Source organism: Culex pipiens, chromosome 2, assembly GCF_016801865.2.
Source record: "Culex pipiens pallens isolate TS chromosome 2, TS_CPP_V2, whole genome shotgun sequence".
Lineage (NCBI taxonomy): Eukaryota > Metazoa > Arthropoda > Insecta > Diptera > Culicidae > Culex > Culex pipiens.
Genome location: NC_068938.1, coordinates 56,869,027 through 56,885,820, shown reverse-complemented (window position 1 = coordinate 56,885,820; position 16,794 = coordinate 56,869,027). Strand labels below are relative to the sequence as shown.

The window sequence follows — 16,794 nt, the reverse complement described above, 5'->3', positions numbered from 1 at the left end:
ATTTTCCAGCTGAAAAGTTGTGCCCTGCAGGGGAGGGGGGAAGAAAAAAACTTCCGCGTGTACCTTCAAATGCATCGACTGCAAAACGGCCCAGACCGTTCCGGGAGAAGTTGTGAATTGCGGAACAATACAAAAATTGAGCATACAAAAACTTTGAAAGGACCTTTCTAGCTGGTTTCCCTTTCCTTTGCCAAGCGCACAGCGGTTGGGGGTGGTAAGGTCACAACAATGAAAACAAAGATATTTTATAGAGAGAAGCAAGAGGGGCAACGGAAAACTTGAACAACGTCGATGCATTGTGAAATAATTAGCTACAATCGTGGCCGACAGCAAAACTGCTATAAACAGCATCGAAAACAGAAAATTAAATCCACAATTTTTTATTTTAATTATGAACATGGAAGAATCTTAGAACACATACATGTTATGCCATTCATAACGAAAATGATAAAGCATTAGGGTGACAATAAAAAATCGACATTACGGGTATTCATGACTCATGACTCAATTCCTTAGGCAAAAATAAAAATTTAATGAAAAATTTGGATAACTTGAAAAATCATTAAGTTTGACATGCATCATGCCCTTTTCACTGGACCAAAGATGAAAATTCTTCCCCCGGGGCTCCTGAGACCGGTCACGGCAGATCAGAATTGATTGTTTTATTAATTGGACACTAGTAATAACCTACTCTGCAGAAATTAAGACGTTTGAAACGCTACATGCCAAAATTACTGGACTATCCTAGTTCTGGTCCTGGTCCTGGGACTGTGCAATGATTTATCCTGTTTGGCGACCGTAGTTTTTAGGGCTGAAATGTACTGCCCCTGATCGCATAAAAGTCCCATATGCATTTTCATCACTTTTGAGTTATTGATGCAGTTTGGTTCAAAATCGTGTGTTCTTTCAGAAAGGTCTAAAACATCCAGTACTTTATTCTAGAAATCAGGAGGAAACCCAGTTGTTTCGTGAAAACTTAAAACGTAGCCTTATGTGTGGAACAAACTTGTCTTGCGGTTTTCTCAGTTTGATTTTTTTGCATATGTTAAAGCGAATATGGGCAGTTTACGTCAAAAAAATCGCTTCTAGATTCGGAATTTCGACCAAATAGGCACATTGATGGTCGGATCTTAGGAGTGGTAGACCCGAAATAGGGACAAAAAATTATGTAATTTTTCGGACATATTCAGCGATTTTAGGTATTTTTAGCAAACAGTAAAAAAAGGTGATGTTTGTAATAAATGATTTATTTTAAAAGCATTTTTTTAATTTTTATTACAAAAAAGTGGCCAATTTCTGGGGCCGATTCTTTGGATAATCGAACTGATAAAAAAATTCGCTGTCTTAATTTTGACTAAGGACCCTTAAATTATGATAAAGTGATAGAAATGAAATCCAAAATGGCAGCCAAAATGGCGGAGATGAAATATTTAATATTGAAACATGCATTTTGTAACTTAATAGGCAATATACTATTCAATTATGACTAAAATGCAATCGCAGAACGCGTTAAATGTTAAAACAACACAAAAAAAGGAAACCTTTTTTTTCGTGATTTTATTATCCGAAATCCCATACAAATCTTCGAACAATCGATTTTTTTATCGAACAAACGAAATTCGGATAATCGAATCTTTGAATAAAAGAGTTTGGACTGTATTTTTGTTTTGCAATTCTTCAGTATTTTTTAAAGAAGTAAAAACAGGGCTCGATCATTTTGACCGAAGAGACCGTCGAGACAGGAAGGTATCAAGTTATGGAATGATGTTATCGAAGAATGCTGTTGGAAGGACTTACAAACCCTTCGAAACAGTTGGGTTTATCGAGAAATAAGAGATTTGAAAACGGTCCCTTTAGTATCGACACAGAGAGTAGAGGACAAAAGTATCGGAGAAAATAATGAAACAAAAAAAAAGTTGTCCATATGGTAATTTTTCAAGGCAATTTCAACAATTGTTTACAAATTGTTAAAGAAACTTATCTCAATTTTCATTATATTCTCAATATAAAGTGAGCGATTTCTGGGATCTCAACCTATAAAGATTTGAATTTATGCTTGCAATACAAGAAGCTAAAAAAATGCTAAAAATAAACTTTAAAATAATGTTAAAATTTTTCATTTCGATTTTAAAAACAATTCAACAACACTAGCCAAGTTCCTACAGTAATGCAATATCCTGCTCCAGTAACAGCACAGTTTGGTAATGAGAATGTATGGTGCTGCACAGTGTGAAAGTTCTGTGGTAACCGCTCGTCCTGCCCACACTCTGCTGGCCAAGGTAGGTCCCCGAACCCTTTTGAGAGGAGGGACGACGTTGCCTCAGCACGACTGCTTGCACTCGGAGCCGGAGCGATGATGAAGGACTTTGCCCGGCCCCGGCCCGGTATTTATGGCCTTTCAGAACTGCAAGTGGTGTGCAGATGGTTGAAGATAAAAGCTCAAAAGTTAACTCGTGGGGAAAACTGGCACTAACTTCGTGTACTCGTGGCCCGGAAGCACTCTGGAGTCGGTGCCAACTCGCTCCTGGAAAGAGAAAAAAAGAGGGGTCATCCTACTGCACTGCAACGAGCTAAACCGATGTAATTAAGTGCTCATAAACTCGTCCAAAGCACAAGGCAGAACGAATCATGCAGTGCTATCAAGTGTTTGATCTCGCTTGATATCTCATTAGGTGCTTATTAACGGCTCAAGTCATCAAGTTTTAAAATATTGAGATCCTATAAATTGTTCAAAAAAGTTTACCTTTAAATTATTTAGCTTAATTTCATATGTCCACGAACACATGAAACCCACATCCAGTGACAACGTTAAAAAATATCACGCAACCTGCAATTCAACAAATGAAGTGAGCTTTCCATGTCCGTTCATAACGGTGTTAAATTTTATGTAAGTACCCTTTCAACGTGTATGCAAACACCTTTAATGTTGTTAAACCAACGCCACCGGAGTGGCCCACTCGGTTTTATTCCTGTAATTTACAGTAAAAGCATCAATTTGAAGAAACAATAAGCCAATTATTCTACACGCTTAAACGACCATGAATAAATCAAAACGATTTCAAATAAAACAGCAGCAGCAGCACTCGAACGTGCCTCCCCACGTGGCGCATGTTTGTGGGGTGAGGGGTTGCCTTTCAACAGTGAGCACTTTTATTCTGAGCGAGCTTTCCCCCATTCATACAAGGCTTTGGTGCCAGAACCATGTTGGGGGCCCATATCAACCACCAACTGCTACCGGTTCTGTTCCGTTCTCTTGGAAGGCACCGATGGTTACCCTCGCATGAGGACGACACGAACATGAGGGAATGATTATTTGATGGGTGTTTTACTTCCCCAGCAATCCTGTGGCCAAGAGCTTTATTTTTGCTTGGGCTCCGATCTGATTCCGGTGTTGAATGATCTGGCATGGAGAGGAGCACCGCTTCTCTGAATGGCTATTAAAAAGGATGCGTAACTGAACGAGCATCCGTAATTAATTCTTGGAGCTGGCTAAGTTTAAGCCTGTTAGATCCTTTGAAACGTCAGTTAGGCTGGAAAACACCATCAGTTTTGTGTCAAAGGATTTCTCATATGAAAAGTTCTATGAACTCAATTTCAACATGTCTGCGTTTGATTATTTAAAACATGAAGCTTGTTTAATGTTTTTTTATTGTATTTCTCTGCATACAAATTAAATTCCCTCATAAAATACACAGAGCAGTTCTCTCAGATTTCGGTCATTCGATTTTTTTGTATTTTTTAATCCGACTGAAATTTTTTTGGTGCCTTCGGTATGCCCAAAGAAGCCATTTTGCATCATTTGTTTGTCCATATAATTTTCCATACAAATTTGGCAGCTGTCCATACAAAAATGATGTATGAAAATTCAAAAATCTGTATCTTTTGAAGGAATTTTTTGATCGATTTGGTGTCTTCGGAAAAGTTGTAGGTATGGATACGGACTACACTGGAAAAAAATGATACACGGTAAAAAAAATTTGGTGATTTTTTATTTAACTTTTTATCACTAAAACTTGATTTGCAAAATAACACTATTTTTATTTTTTTTTATTTTTTGATCTGTTTTAGAGGACATAAAATGCCAACTTTTCAGAAATTTCCAGGTTGTGCAAAAAATCTTTGAGCGAGTTATGAATTTTTTAATCAATACTGATTTTTTCAAAAAATCGAAATATTGGTCGCAAAAAAATTTCAACTTCATTTTTCGATGTAAAATCAAATTTGCAATCAAAAAGTACTTTAGTGAAATTTTGATAAAGTGACTTTTTTGAAAATAGTCGCAGTTTTTCATTTTTTTAAATGAGTGCACATGTTTGCTAAATTTTGAAAAAAATATTTTTGAAAAGCTGGGAAAATTCTCTATATTTTGCTTTTTTGAACTTTGTTGATACGACTCTTAGTTGCTGAGATATTGCAATGCAAAAGTTTAAAAACAGGAAAATTGATGTTTTCTAAGTCTCACTTAAACAACCCACCATTTTTTAATGTCGATATCTCAGCAACTAATGGTCCGATTTTCAATGTTAAAATATGAAACATTCGTGAAATTTTCCGATCTCTTCGAAAAAAATATTTTAACCCACCACTAACATTTTAAAAGGGCGTAATATTGAATGTTTGGCCCTTTTGAAATGTTAGTCTTGACTTGAAAATTTAGAAAATAATGTTTTCGAAAAGATCGGAAAATTTCACAAATATTTCATATTTTAACATTGAAAATCGGACCATTAGTTGCTGAGATATCGACATTAGAAAATGATGTATTTTTTGGGTGAGACTTAGAAAACATCAATTTTCCTGTTTTTAAACCTTTGCAAGGCAATATCTCAGCAACTAAGGGTCGTATCAACAAAGTTCAAAAAGCAAAATATAGAGAAATTTCTCAGCTGTTCAAAAATATTTTTTTCAAAATTGAGCAAACATGTGCACTCATTTAAAAAAATGAAAAACTGCGACTATTTTCAAAAAAGTCACCTAAATATGGATTTAACTTGAAAACGGTGCACTTTATCAAAATTTCATTAAAGTACTTTTTGATTGCAAATTTGATTTTACATCGAAATATAAAGTTGAAAAATTTTTGCGATCAATATTTCGATTTTTTGAAAAAATCAGTATAGATTAAAAAATTCATAACTCGCTCAAAGATTTTTTGCACAACCTGGAAATTTCTGAAAAGTTGGCATTTTATGTCCTCTAAAACATATCAAAAAATAAAAAAAAATAAAAATAGTATTTTTTTTCAAATCAAGTTTTAGTGAAAAAAATTTAAATAAAAAATCACCAACATTTTTTTTACCGTGTATCATTTTTTTTCCAGTGTAGTCCGTATCCATACCTACAACTTTGCCGAAGACATCAAATCGATCAAAAACTTCCTTCAAAAGATACAGATTTTTTAATTTTCATACATCATTTTTGTATGGACTGCTGCCAAATTTGTATGGAAAATTATATGGACAAACTAATGATGCAAAATGGCTTCTTTGGGCATACCGAAGGCACCAAAAAAGTTTCAGCCGGATTAAAAAATACAAAAATTAAAATTGAAGAAAAAAGACCGATTTCGTAGAGAATTGCTCCAAAGTGGCTTTTATTGACAGTTTGAAGTTTTCATTTATATTTAGTTTTCGATAAAAGATCGAATTGTTTTATTAAAAAACACACAATGAAACAAATATTTTAATGTTCTTGAATCATACAAAATGGATGCAATATTAATGTAACCACCATTGGCACCAACTTTGGGTGGGGCACCTGATGTCGATGACACTATCAAATTTTTTTTTTTTTGCATGACATAAGAACGAACCCTAACTGTAATTGTACAAAGCATTTCGTGATACTTTTTGCTTCAAAATTGTGATAATTAGGCTTCAAATGATTGTTTTTTCGCGGCGGTACGATCCCTTCCATTTTCCGTTGTTGAGTATTTTCTATAATTTCGCAAATAGGATTTTCTTTGCATGTTGCATGTTAATGTAAAATCTTGTTCCAGAGACATATTTTTTTAAATATCGAAATTGTGATCAAAATGCACATTTTTCAAATTTGCAATCGAAAAGTATTTAACCAGATTGTTGATAAAGTGCACCATTTTGAAGTTATAGTCACTTTTAGGTTATCTAATTTTGTTAAGTTTCGTTTAAAAAAAAACTTTATAAAGGAAAACAATATTTTTGAAAGGCAGAGAATTTTTTAGAATTGTTTATCAGAGACTTTGAAACTTGGACTATTGGTTTCTGAGATACATTCTCACAAAGAATTCGAATCGAAATGAGTTTTTCTAAGAGTCACCAAATAAGCCTTTAGGTTTAGCTACTGATTTGATTTTCAATTTTAAAAAGTAAAATTTGTGAAATTTTCTGATATTTTCAGTAAAAATAATTTAGAAAATTCGCTTAACTTTTGAAAAGGTCTCAAATAAATAATTTTCCTCATTTCATATTTTAGACCAAATTTTTAATAATTTTGATAGTATTTTTACTGAAGAGATCAGAAAATTTCACTAAAGATTCTTTTTTTACATTGAAAATCAAATCAATAGTTTTCGAGGTATCGTCAGTTGAAAATTACAGGCTAATCAGGTGAGACTTAGAATTTTCTCAGCTTTTCAAAAATCTGATCATCAGGTTTTGGCTTTCCTTTAAAAACAAACAAAACATGTTGAAATTCCAGAAAATTATAACTTAAAAGTGACAATAAATCCAAAACGGTGCACTTTATCAAAAAAACGATGAAGTACTTTGTGATTTAAAAATTATTTTAGCCTTAAAAAAATTACCACATTTCATTTTATAAATTATACACAATATTTTTTTTATAAATTCATATCTCTGGAAAGAGATTTTGCACCATCATGCTCTACAGCTCATAAAATGTCTTTTTTTGTCCACTAAACATATACGTAGTCTATTATGTTTTTAAAACCTTTTCATAGAATTTCACCACTAACTGATCAATTTAACATACTCCCTAATTAATCAGCTTAGTGAATGTTCATCGTCAAACAAGACCAAACTGCAACCCGGCCATCATTCATCGCTGTTACTGGTGTCGGTGCAGTAGAGACATACATTCCATAAGATCTTACCTTGTACAAAATATGATTCCCCGGCCGTGACTCCATACCGAGCCACGCCCCGCGGGACACCGGGCACCCGTAATTCCTGTAATCGTAAGAGATTATGGATGTGGTGCCTGCCATAATTGTCGGGGTTTCCTCCCGGGGCCAAGGGGCCAAGGTTGTAGAGTGAGAGGCGCGGTCGTCTCGACTTTCGTCGTCACCGTGGTGGTGACCTGCAGCGATGCAGCACTAGACGCGCCCCAGGACATTCCACTTGCTGAACTTGGTAGCTGAGCTACCATGCAGCATCCGATGTCGGGTGGGACGAACCGAGCAAGTGCCTTCGAGGTCCCTTTGAACAGCTTACACAGCGGCATGGTAATGGGATTCCACAGCAAAGCAAGGAAATCACAGCTATGAACTGGTTGATTTATGTCTGAGAAATGGATGGAATTACACATAAATCGCATAGCTTCGCAAAGCGGCCAATTATCAGAGAGATTTGAGAACTGGTAAATAGTTTATGTTGTGACATGGGCTACTAGGAAATCATGAGTATTTCATCAAAGCTCCGTTAAGCAGAATTTGCTGATCCTAATTGCTTCTGACAAACATGAAGCAGCTTTCATGGTAGAAAAAAACGTTTAATCTGTAACGTTTTAAAAACTTTTCAACAGGAAAAAAAATCTTTTTTCTTCTTCCAGCGCTACATTGTTTGACCTGTCCGATGAAGTTAATTAACTTGTATCAGCACCAGCAACTACAAATTAAGACCTTTGATCACATGGTTACGATGTACAGTAAAGAACACAATTGTTCTGGTCGAGGGTAGGAATATACCAACTAACCAGTGTACGCTGGTAATTCGCTTCAAAGGTCCACGACAAAAGTGAACCATGTTGGATCAGATTAATTAATTTGTTACTCGTATGAGGGGTGGCTTAACGCTGCTGGATTGGACACTATCGAAGGAGTGACAGTCGGGGCAGTTTGAAAATAATTTAGTTTACTCAATGGCTATACTTGTCTCGAAGAGTCTACAGCAATTCGACGCCGCCGTGCTAACTTGTCGTACACAGAAAAAAAAATCATGGTAATATTACATCTGGGAAGGGGTACATCTTTTATGTCAGAAAAAAGGTGTAATTTTACCTCTGGAAATGTGTAATTTTACCACTATTCTGGTGTAATGTCACTTTTTCAGTCTAAATTGAGGTAAAATTACATCAGAAAAGAGGTAATATTCAACCTTCCAAAATTACAGCTTCCAAATTTACATTATTTTTTTCTGTGTACGTCGCTTTTTGACGTTCCGAGAAAAACGCGTTTTCATGTTTGACCTTGAATAAACAAAAACGAGAGCACGCAATGTAAACAATAACAAACACGGTTTGTGTGGTTGATCATTCTGTGCATCGTCCTGAAGTTTGGTTGAATTTGGTTACTGGAGTCCGGAGTTATAACCGAAAATGTTTACGGTAGTCGAGCTCGTTCCTGTGTCAAACGCGTTCTGACCTGAAATCCCTTTGGCCAATTTTCGCACTTACAGCAATTTTCAGGCTGTGTCAAGATAGCACGACAAGATTGAAACTTCTTATGAAAAGGGACAACAATGCACGGAGTTTTTTCTGTTTTTACTGAATATCTCAGGATTGAAATCGAATTTTGGGGATCTGTGAATGTCAAAAGGTGAGGCATTGTGAGCTGCACAAAATGGCGTTCTTAACTCAATTTGGCCCAAAATGCACGTACGACAAGTTAGCACGACAGGGACGACTTGGTTGTAATGACGTGTTGCAAAAATGCTGTTATGTTGCTATTACGTGGATTGCACAAACTGGTGAAAAGTACTTTTCAGTACTGTTATTTTGGGTAATTTTTTAACTTTTTGCCTTGTTTCACTACAGAATCTTTACAGTTTCTCAATATCCAAAATATGTTACAAACTCCATGTATTGTCTCTACAAATCATAAAACATCCCAAGAAAGTTGAAAGTTTTTTCGGTTTGAAAGTTAAATGCTCTGATATAGGAATGTCACTATTCAAATAAAATAATCCCATTTGAATGCAAAAGCATTCGGTATTACCACTTTGTCCAACCACAAATTATTTCCCATGTTTTCCATGATAATGGAACCAATTCGGTAAACATTATATCATACCAAACCGACCCCGGTCGAATCCGGAACTTTGCACAATACCCCAGTATCCGTGACGTTTGCGGTTTTGCAAAACTCCGACTTTGGACTCACAAACAGTATCCTCCGTGTGGTAGTTGTGCATAGTCCCTGGTCACACAATTGTTAGCACGTGATAAAATTTTCATGCTGCAAATGTTGCACCTCTCGTGCTCCCTAACGTAACTACGATTTTCCGCTCGATTGCAGGTTGATTCCACGTGGGTGTGAGGCTTCCCAGGTGCCTCTCAGGTGGCCGACTGTTTTCCGCTAATTTTAGCACAACTGTTGTTCGCAAAAAGAAGAGTATAACTATTAGGATGTAACAAAAATGACTTTTTGGCGGGCATTCAAGGGTTTGTTCCGGTGGGCATACTAAGCCCAAATCCAAAATATGAGCTTGATTGGACGTAACAGGAGCTGGCGCTCCGCCCTTCAATTTTAAATGGGATTTAACCCGTAAAAAAAGATTTTTTCAAAGATGTCACTTTTTGAGGCATTTTGGCCACTGAAGCGATTATTTTCAGCATCATTGGCGTGTAGGCCAGATCTTTGCGCATCTTTTGGTATATATAACATCGAAATTTGGAGCACCCTGGAGCTCGGTACAGGCCTTCAAAGTTTAGCATTTTTTCGAAAAATTGATTCCGGCAAAAAAGATATGCGTCGCATCTCGCGACGCCCGAGACGCCATTTGATTTTGCCGGGGCCGATTTTTCGAAAAAATGCCAAACTTTGAAGGCCTGTACCGAGCTCCAGGGTGCTCCAAATTTCGATGTTATATATACCAAAAGATGCGCAAAGATCTGGCCTACACGCCAATGATGCTGAAAATAATCGCTTCAGTGGCCAAAATGCCTCAAAAAGTGACATCTTTGAAAAAATCTTTTTTTACGGGTTAAATCCCATTTAAAATTGAAGGGCGGAGCGCCAGCTCCTGTTACGTCCAATCAAGCTCATATTTTGGATTTGGGATTAGTATGCCCACCGGAACAAACCCTTGAATGCCCGCCAAAAAGTCATTTTTGTTACACTCTAATAACTATGTGTGCTCACAAAAAAGTAGGTGGTACGTGAATCAAATTACTCGCGAGTCACTGTGGGATCGTCTTATTTTTGGTGAACTTTACAAAATGTTTTATTTTGTTTGATTTTTGTTATGCACTGATAGAAATGATCTTAAAATCTAATTCTAGTTTTGATTCTGATTCACGCAATTTTATAAAAATTGATTTAAAATAAAACTGTATCACCGTGTAACGCAAAGCCACTGGCGAATAAATACGTTTTCCGGTATTTTCCTGTTGAAAAATTGGCTATTCAGGGGTAAAAATAATAGTCAAAATAGGTGGCAACGAAAAAGTTAGTCCACGTTCTGCATTCCCCAACCAAAGGGAAAGCCTCGATGCTTGTTGCATCGTGCCAATTAACAGCGACCCCCTAGATGGGCCACAATTGATAAAGCGAGCATCCCCGCAACCCTTGGGCGTTGTGGTGAAACTATCTCGTGATGCGGAAAACAAATTTTTAGCTCGAGTTAATACGTTAACAGCTAGTTGCTCGGTCTACATGAAACTCGAACCTCTATGACGCTCTATCTACCGGGACGGGAGCGGATAGATTCCGAACGACCATCCGAGAAGAAACAGGGTCAGATAGGATCCACTGTGCCTACACAGTTTGGCCAGAGATAACGGCCAGGTGTTATTTGACTGTTGGCAGGCCTGTACTCTTCTGGGATTTTAAATATTCATAACTAACGCTGGGGGCTTGTCGTGCTAGGGTGTTGATCAATTTGCTCACTAATGAATAACTTCTAAGTGTAATCACTTTGAAACATAGAGCATTGGAGAAGTGATAACTTTTTGGTAAATGTAATACACACATGTTTTGCATCAGCATTCGAGAAGCCAGTTGGATATTCAAGTCTTTTTATGTTTTCAAAGTGAATTTACAGACATAGACACAATTTCGTGAATTCAATCAGATCAGATAAGCTTTTCGAGAAATTCTAATTATTTTATCAGATTGTAAGCAGTTGATAACAATAAGAACTGTATGTAAACAATTGTAGAAGGAATGTACAGACCTGATTTTGTACCCATAGTTTGATTTACAGCACCACCCTACCAAAATCCATGACATCAACACGACCACTAGTTTTGAACGGTTTTCCCGGCGCTTCCCACCACCCACCAAAAACGAACGGTGGAGGTGGTCTGAGAAGCACGGATGCTAGTCCAAAATTAGTCCACTCTACCATGTGTTCAGATACATATCCGAGCCAACGCCACACCGCGGACATAGCCCGGACTATCGGTTAATTAAGTTCTTCACCGTTGTTCACCGTTTCGCCGCCGTGTCCAACCGAGTGGGGCTTTTACTACGAACATACCATGATCCAATTTGCATTCGTTCGTGTCTGTGTTGCACGAGTGGAAAGCTACTCTGTGGAGCCAATTTTCCAGCCAATAATTCTTCCCCAGTTTTTTTTTTTTTTTTTCTCCTTCATCTTTTCGATTTTGCACCACTTTGTTCAGCTCAATGGACGGACTGCAGCGATATTATTACAAAAATGAAAGGGGGAGAGGGTGGGGTTGAAAGGGATTTAAATAACTCTTGAATCATTTATCATCGAGTACAAATCTCAACCCCACCCCAGTCCAACACGTTCGATAAGGCCAGGTCGAGGCAAATATTATACTCTGTGTGAAATAGAGATTGCTTTTCCACTCACGTTCACCTTTTTACATGATGCCACTCAATTTCCACCTCTTTCAACCCTTGGACCTTTGGACCAACCCCTCCTCCCCCAGCTGGGTTGGTAGCACAACAAAGAAAGAGCTCATGACAGCATCGACATCAACAGTTGGCCCTCATCAGCTGCTACGCCAGCTGAGCTTTGATATCGGAGACTGCAAGTTGAACAAGGGGGTGTTGGGAGGGTACACTCAATATGGTGGGAATGGGTGTCAAGTTTCTAGATTAGTGCTACAAAGCTAGAGTTGGGCTGGATCAAGTGAGGATCAAGGGTGATTGCACTGAGCAGTGGAATTGAACGCATTTTTAATAGATTGGTTGGTAATCGGGGATGTTTTAAGAGTCTATGTTCGCAAAAGAGTTTCAAATGAATAAAATAAACTTAAAAACTCGAGGTTTGTAAGGTTTGTAAAAATCCCGGGAACGGGAAACTTTCAACAAATTTCCCGGGAAGTAATGGTAAATTTGTAATTTAGAGCATTGTTCTAATCCTGGTTCTGATTAATATTTTGCAAAATAGATGTATAGAACAGAAACTTTAATGGTAAAAAAAGTGGGAAATCAACTTATTGCTTTTAAAAAATTGTACAACTTCATTAAAATATTTAAAAAAAAATCTAATTTTTGAGCTTTTTTTATGGTGCAATAAACAAAATATTCAAAAACACCCAAAAGCAAAACAATTTTTTTTTGTTTATTGGCCCTTTAAAAAAACTTCAGAATTGTTCAATAAATCAAAAACTGAACCAAAGATGTTGTGTTGTTGTTGAGAAGTATAATTTGGTTATCCAAGTGTTTAAGCAGTGAGAGCAATTCCATGTCAAATTTCAATGAAACTTTGTAGACATGTTATCCTACGCTTATGTAAGCCATTTTTGTTTACATGGAGCCAGTTTCACTCGATAATGACGTTTGAGAAGGGCGTAAGTGTTTTAAATATTTTTGTACTTCGTAATTTAAATATTGCTGTAATTCGAAGCCGTTGCATCGTATCAAAAAGTGGTCGAAGACAAACTTTTAGGAAATTTGAAAGGCGTTCCGAAAAAAATACACTGAAAGACAAAAACACGCCACTTTTATAAAAAAAAAAATTTATGTTTAAAAGTCAAATTTGAAGGTGAGCCAACGATTTTTCTTCGTTCAAAATTGTTGTGAAAAAAGCCTAAGATGTTACAAAAAGACTCACGAAAAATGCAGGATGGAGCAACTCACCTAAAAAAATACAAAGATCATTTACTGAAACTGTTTTTTGAAAAGTGGTCTAAACGTCAAGTTTATGGGAATTGGACGAGCTTTTCGGAAAAAATATTCACGAGACTGAAAAATGAAGTCTGTGTTATAGAGATTGCCAAAACCATCGAAAAACCTATTTTTTCAACATTTTTATAAAAAGGAGCTGTTTCTTCACAAGGATCGGACTTTGGACAGTGGTCAATATGAAGACTTTTATGTGAAATTGTCTGGAGATCGATTACCGTATTCGGTTTTTGAAAATATTCACGTTTAGATCACTTCTCAAAAAACAGTTTCAGTAAATGATTTTTGTATTTGAAAAAAAAATCCTGGGCTCACCTTAAAATTTGACATTTAAACTTAAAAAATAAAAAATCTTATAAAGGTTGCGTATTTTTGTCTTTCAGTGTATTTTTTTTTTTCGGAAAGCCCGTCAAATTTCCCTCTAACACCTTTGGTATCACTTGTGCTCCGTGCTATTTTTTCTTCGAAGTGTAATTTCTCGAAAACTATCAAATGAATTAAACTTATTTTATTGGATAATTATGTTTGAGATATTCCATAATACTAGTTAAATTTTTATCCCATTTGATCATATGGTATATAAAAAGGTTAAATCTTGTCGAAAGGGATTAATATATATTATCAAATGATATAACACCAATTGTTATAGTTTATTTTCATTCAATAATGTCTCAGTTTCTGTTGCCCAACAAATAAGCCAGAGCAATTCCCGGATTTGAGAGCTCCAGAAATTAAAATTATCTGAAATAAACCTTGACATGAAATTTTCAGACTAGCTGATTAATTTTTGTAAATTGTTTAAACAATGCTGCCAAAAAGTTATAAAAAAAATATTTTCCGCTTGAATATAAGACATTCCCGGGATTTTTTTATGGGAAATCTCTGGAATTCCCGCCATTTTTTCCCAGACGAAAAATTTGACGCTTTACCTGGAATACATAAAATTTTGAAAGAAATCTAGCGTTTACCTCACCCATTATTGAATTTCTAGCACCTCTCGATGAACTAACCCAACATAAACTTCGTTATACACCGCCATTCCGGTTGCATCTGAGAATTTTGCAAAATAGTTCCAGTTGTAGAAATGCTTAAAATGTTGCTCAAGATATTAAGTCCTTATCATAACAAAAACGGTTACTTTTCGACAAAACCAGAAATTTAATCAGGAAATCTCTTCACAGAATACAAAGTAAATTTATTATTTCCATACAACACTTTCGTATGGAAAGCTCCCGAATTTTCATGGTGAAACCTTGCGCCACCATTGAATCAAACTTTCTAAGAATAAAATCACAGGGACACATCATGGTTCATCAGAAGTATTATGTAACATTTATGACCAAAATATGAGCTATTGTTTTTTGCCCAATAAATTAACTAAAATTTAATTCTGTTGGTTGACGATGACGATAAATCTAATATCTAAATTGTCCATTTGCATTAAAGTAGCTTAAATATAACTTTTAGGCTTCAGAAAAGTCAAACTTGAACAGCTCTAATGTCAAATTGAATCACTCTAATGTGTAGACACTCCAAGTCCCATCTAAAAGAAGTATTGACAAGTGCCTGTCAGCAAATCCTTCTGCAAATGCATCACAATTAGCCACTTAAATCCCAATCTTGCCGAGCTTAACACGTCACCCGCCTCGATGGCCTACAGCTTATGACCCCCCCATTGGTCAATCTCGTTGATCCCGTCAAATACTCCATCGCTAATTTATCGCAATAATCAAACAATTAGCAGATTCCCGCCAACCCAAGCACAAAACTGAAATCCCTCCCCTAGCAGCATTAGCGGTAGTAGAGAAAATTCCCTCTGGAGACTCCTCGAAAACAATTACTCGGCGGTTGTCCCGCGGTGACCAAGCAATGCGGGGCAGCTGGCCAACGCAACCCCAAATACAATCCTGCGAGACCGCGACCGCTTGGAACACGCTCATTACCACCGTGGACCAGCCGGCCGGCCAGAGGTCAAACCAAAATGTTAGGTTAGGGCGCGAGGGAGAAAGTGGGGTTGATTTGGTCAGGCCAAGCCACGCCAGACAAGCAGACTGCGAGGGAAATTCGATGATCCAATGCACGCAATTTACGGCGCTGTTACGATGTTTGATGGTTTTGGCCTCCTCTCATTATCGTGGTATCGGGCACTTTGGGCGATTTTGTACGATTTTAGAAAATTCAGGGATTTACGAAAAACTTTATTTCATTTTTAAATTATTTTAAAAAAATATTTTTAGACCAAATGATTAGCATCATTCGCAACTATCAAAAATTTGTATTGCAAAGCTCATAAGAGATTTCTCAGTCAGCTTTTTAATATTGCTTGTTATCCCGAAAATGTCCAGCTTTGATCACAGTGTCCATCATATTGTAAAGTATGCAAAACACAAAATTCCACAATGGCAGATTTCACTTGTACCAGCTCCTCTTTCCACCTTCCGCACCCTCAGTGAGGTTGGTAAGTGTATCGTTGAGTGCTAATCGCATGACACTATCATCGCACTCGCTGCAACTGCCCATAATGGCATAAGTGTCTTAAATAGTTTTATAACTGAGTTTACCTGGATGTTTGCACAAAACAATTATTTGAAATTTACACATCGAATCAATTTGAAATTTTATTTTTTCATGAAGCAGATAAGCCACTTCAAAGTAAACCCCAAAACAAAGCCTCCAGCACATACGTCATTCCCTGTCCTGCGGACAGTCAGTGTGAAATTGGCACATCACTCGACACGGCTTAGAACAACTTGTAAAGTGTGTAATATCGGTCCTTTTCCCAACCCTTCCGGCGCTCCTGCCTGCCTCTCTGGACAAGGGTATGATTATTTTGAATGTGCCGTAATATGGAAGCTTATCGACGGGACTACGCGGCCTGTTAGCGGTTTTATGAGCACCACCGAGGACACTATCATAAATCAGTAACATGTCATCGGTTTCAATTGTGATTGCGGTGTACGCGGGCTGTGTTTGAACAACTTCCCGAATTCGGTGTATAGGATTTGGAAATAATTGCTTTTCGAGTGGGTTAATTTGGTGCAATATTGAAACGAGATTTAATTCAATTGTTTGCTTTATTCATCACTTTCAAGCACTAAAATTAACCAATCAGGATCGCAGGGGGAGCTGGGAACCACTTCTTGTGTTTCTTTGTGGTGTACGGATACGATCCGTAAGCACCATATGGTGATGGATATCCGTATCCTCCGTAGGCACCTGGTACTGGTGGCCACAGGAAGGGATTTGGAGCGGACCAAACCACAGCACTGGAACAGCACAAAACAAGACACGCGTAGAATAACCAGCACTTCATTTCACAATGTTGAGTATCCAGAGAGTGGTAAAAGACGACTACGAGTCTAACGTCAAACGACTGCGATAATCTACCTTGACCATGAATGATCTAACCAAGAAGGTGCTAATGAATGAGTCAAACAAATCTAGAACGGATTTTCAAAAGGGCTTGTGAAATGTGTATGATATACTGGCTGTTGCAACCATTACAACTGCGTACTCTTGGTCTAGCGTGTTCT

At 37.0% G+C, this 16,794-nt stretch overlaps 1 protein-coding gene across 1 annotated transcript; it reads right to left on the bottom strand.

Moving 5' to 3' along the window:
* Positions 1-2,125: 2,125 nt before the first annotated feature.
* On the bottom strand, positions 2,126-7,964 carry LOC128092643 (uncharacterized). Its single transcript, XM_052706911.1, has 3 exons — positions 7,915-7,964; positions 2,475-2,524; positions 2,126-2,404 (listed from the first exon to the last, which is right to left on the bottom strand). Exons 1-3 carry the CDS (start codon positions 7,962-7,964, stop codon positions 2,160-2,162), a joined length of 345 nt encoding a protein of 114 aa, XP_052562871.1. The 3' UTR covers positions 2,126-2,159.
* Between the last annotated feature and the right edge of the window lie 8,830 nt (positions 7,965-16,794).

What these genes read in the sequence shown, in the direction of transcription:
- LOC128092643 (XM_052706911.1), bottom strand. Translation starts at nt 7,964, where the DNA reads ATGGTTCACTTTTGTCGTGGACCTTTGAAGCGAATTACCAGCGTACAC. An exon ending in CGAATTACCAGCGTACACTG is followed by an intron (nt 2,525 to 7,914) that starts GTTAGTTGGTAT and finishes TTCTCTTTCCAG; the next exon opens with GAGCGAGTTGGCACCGACTC. An exon ending in CCGGGCCACGAGTACACGAA is followed by an intron (nt 2,405 to 2,474) that starts GTTAGTGCCAGT and finishes CACCACTTGCAG; the next exon opens with TTCTGAAAGGCCATAAATAC.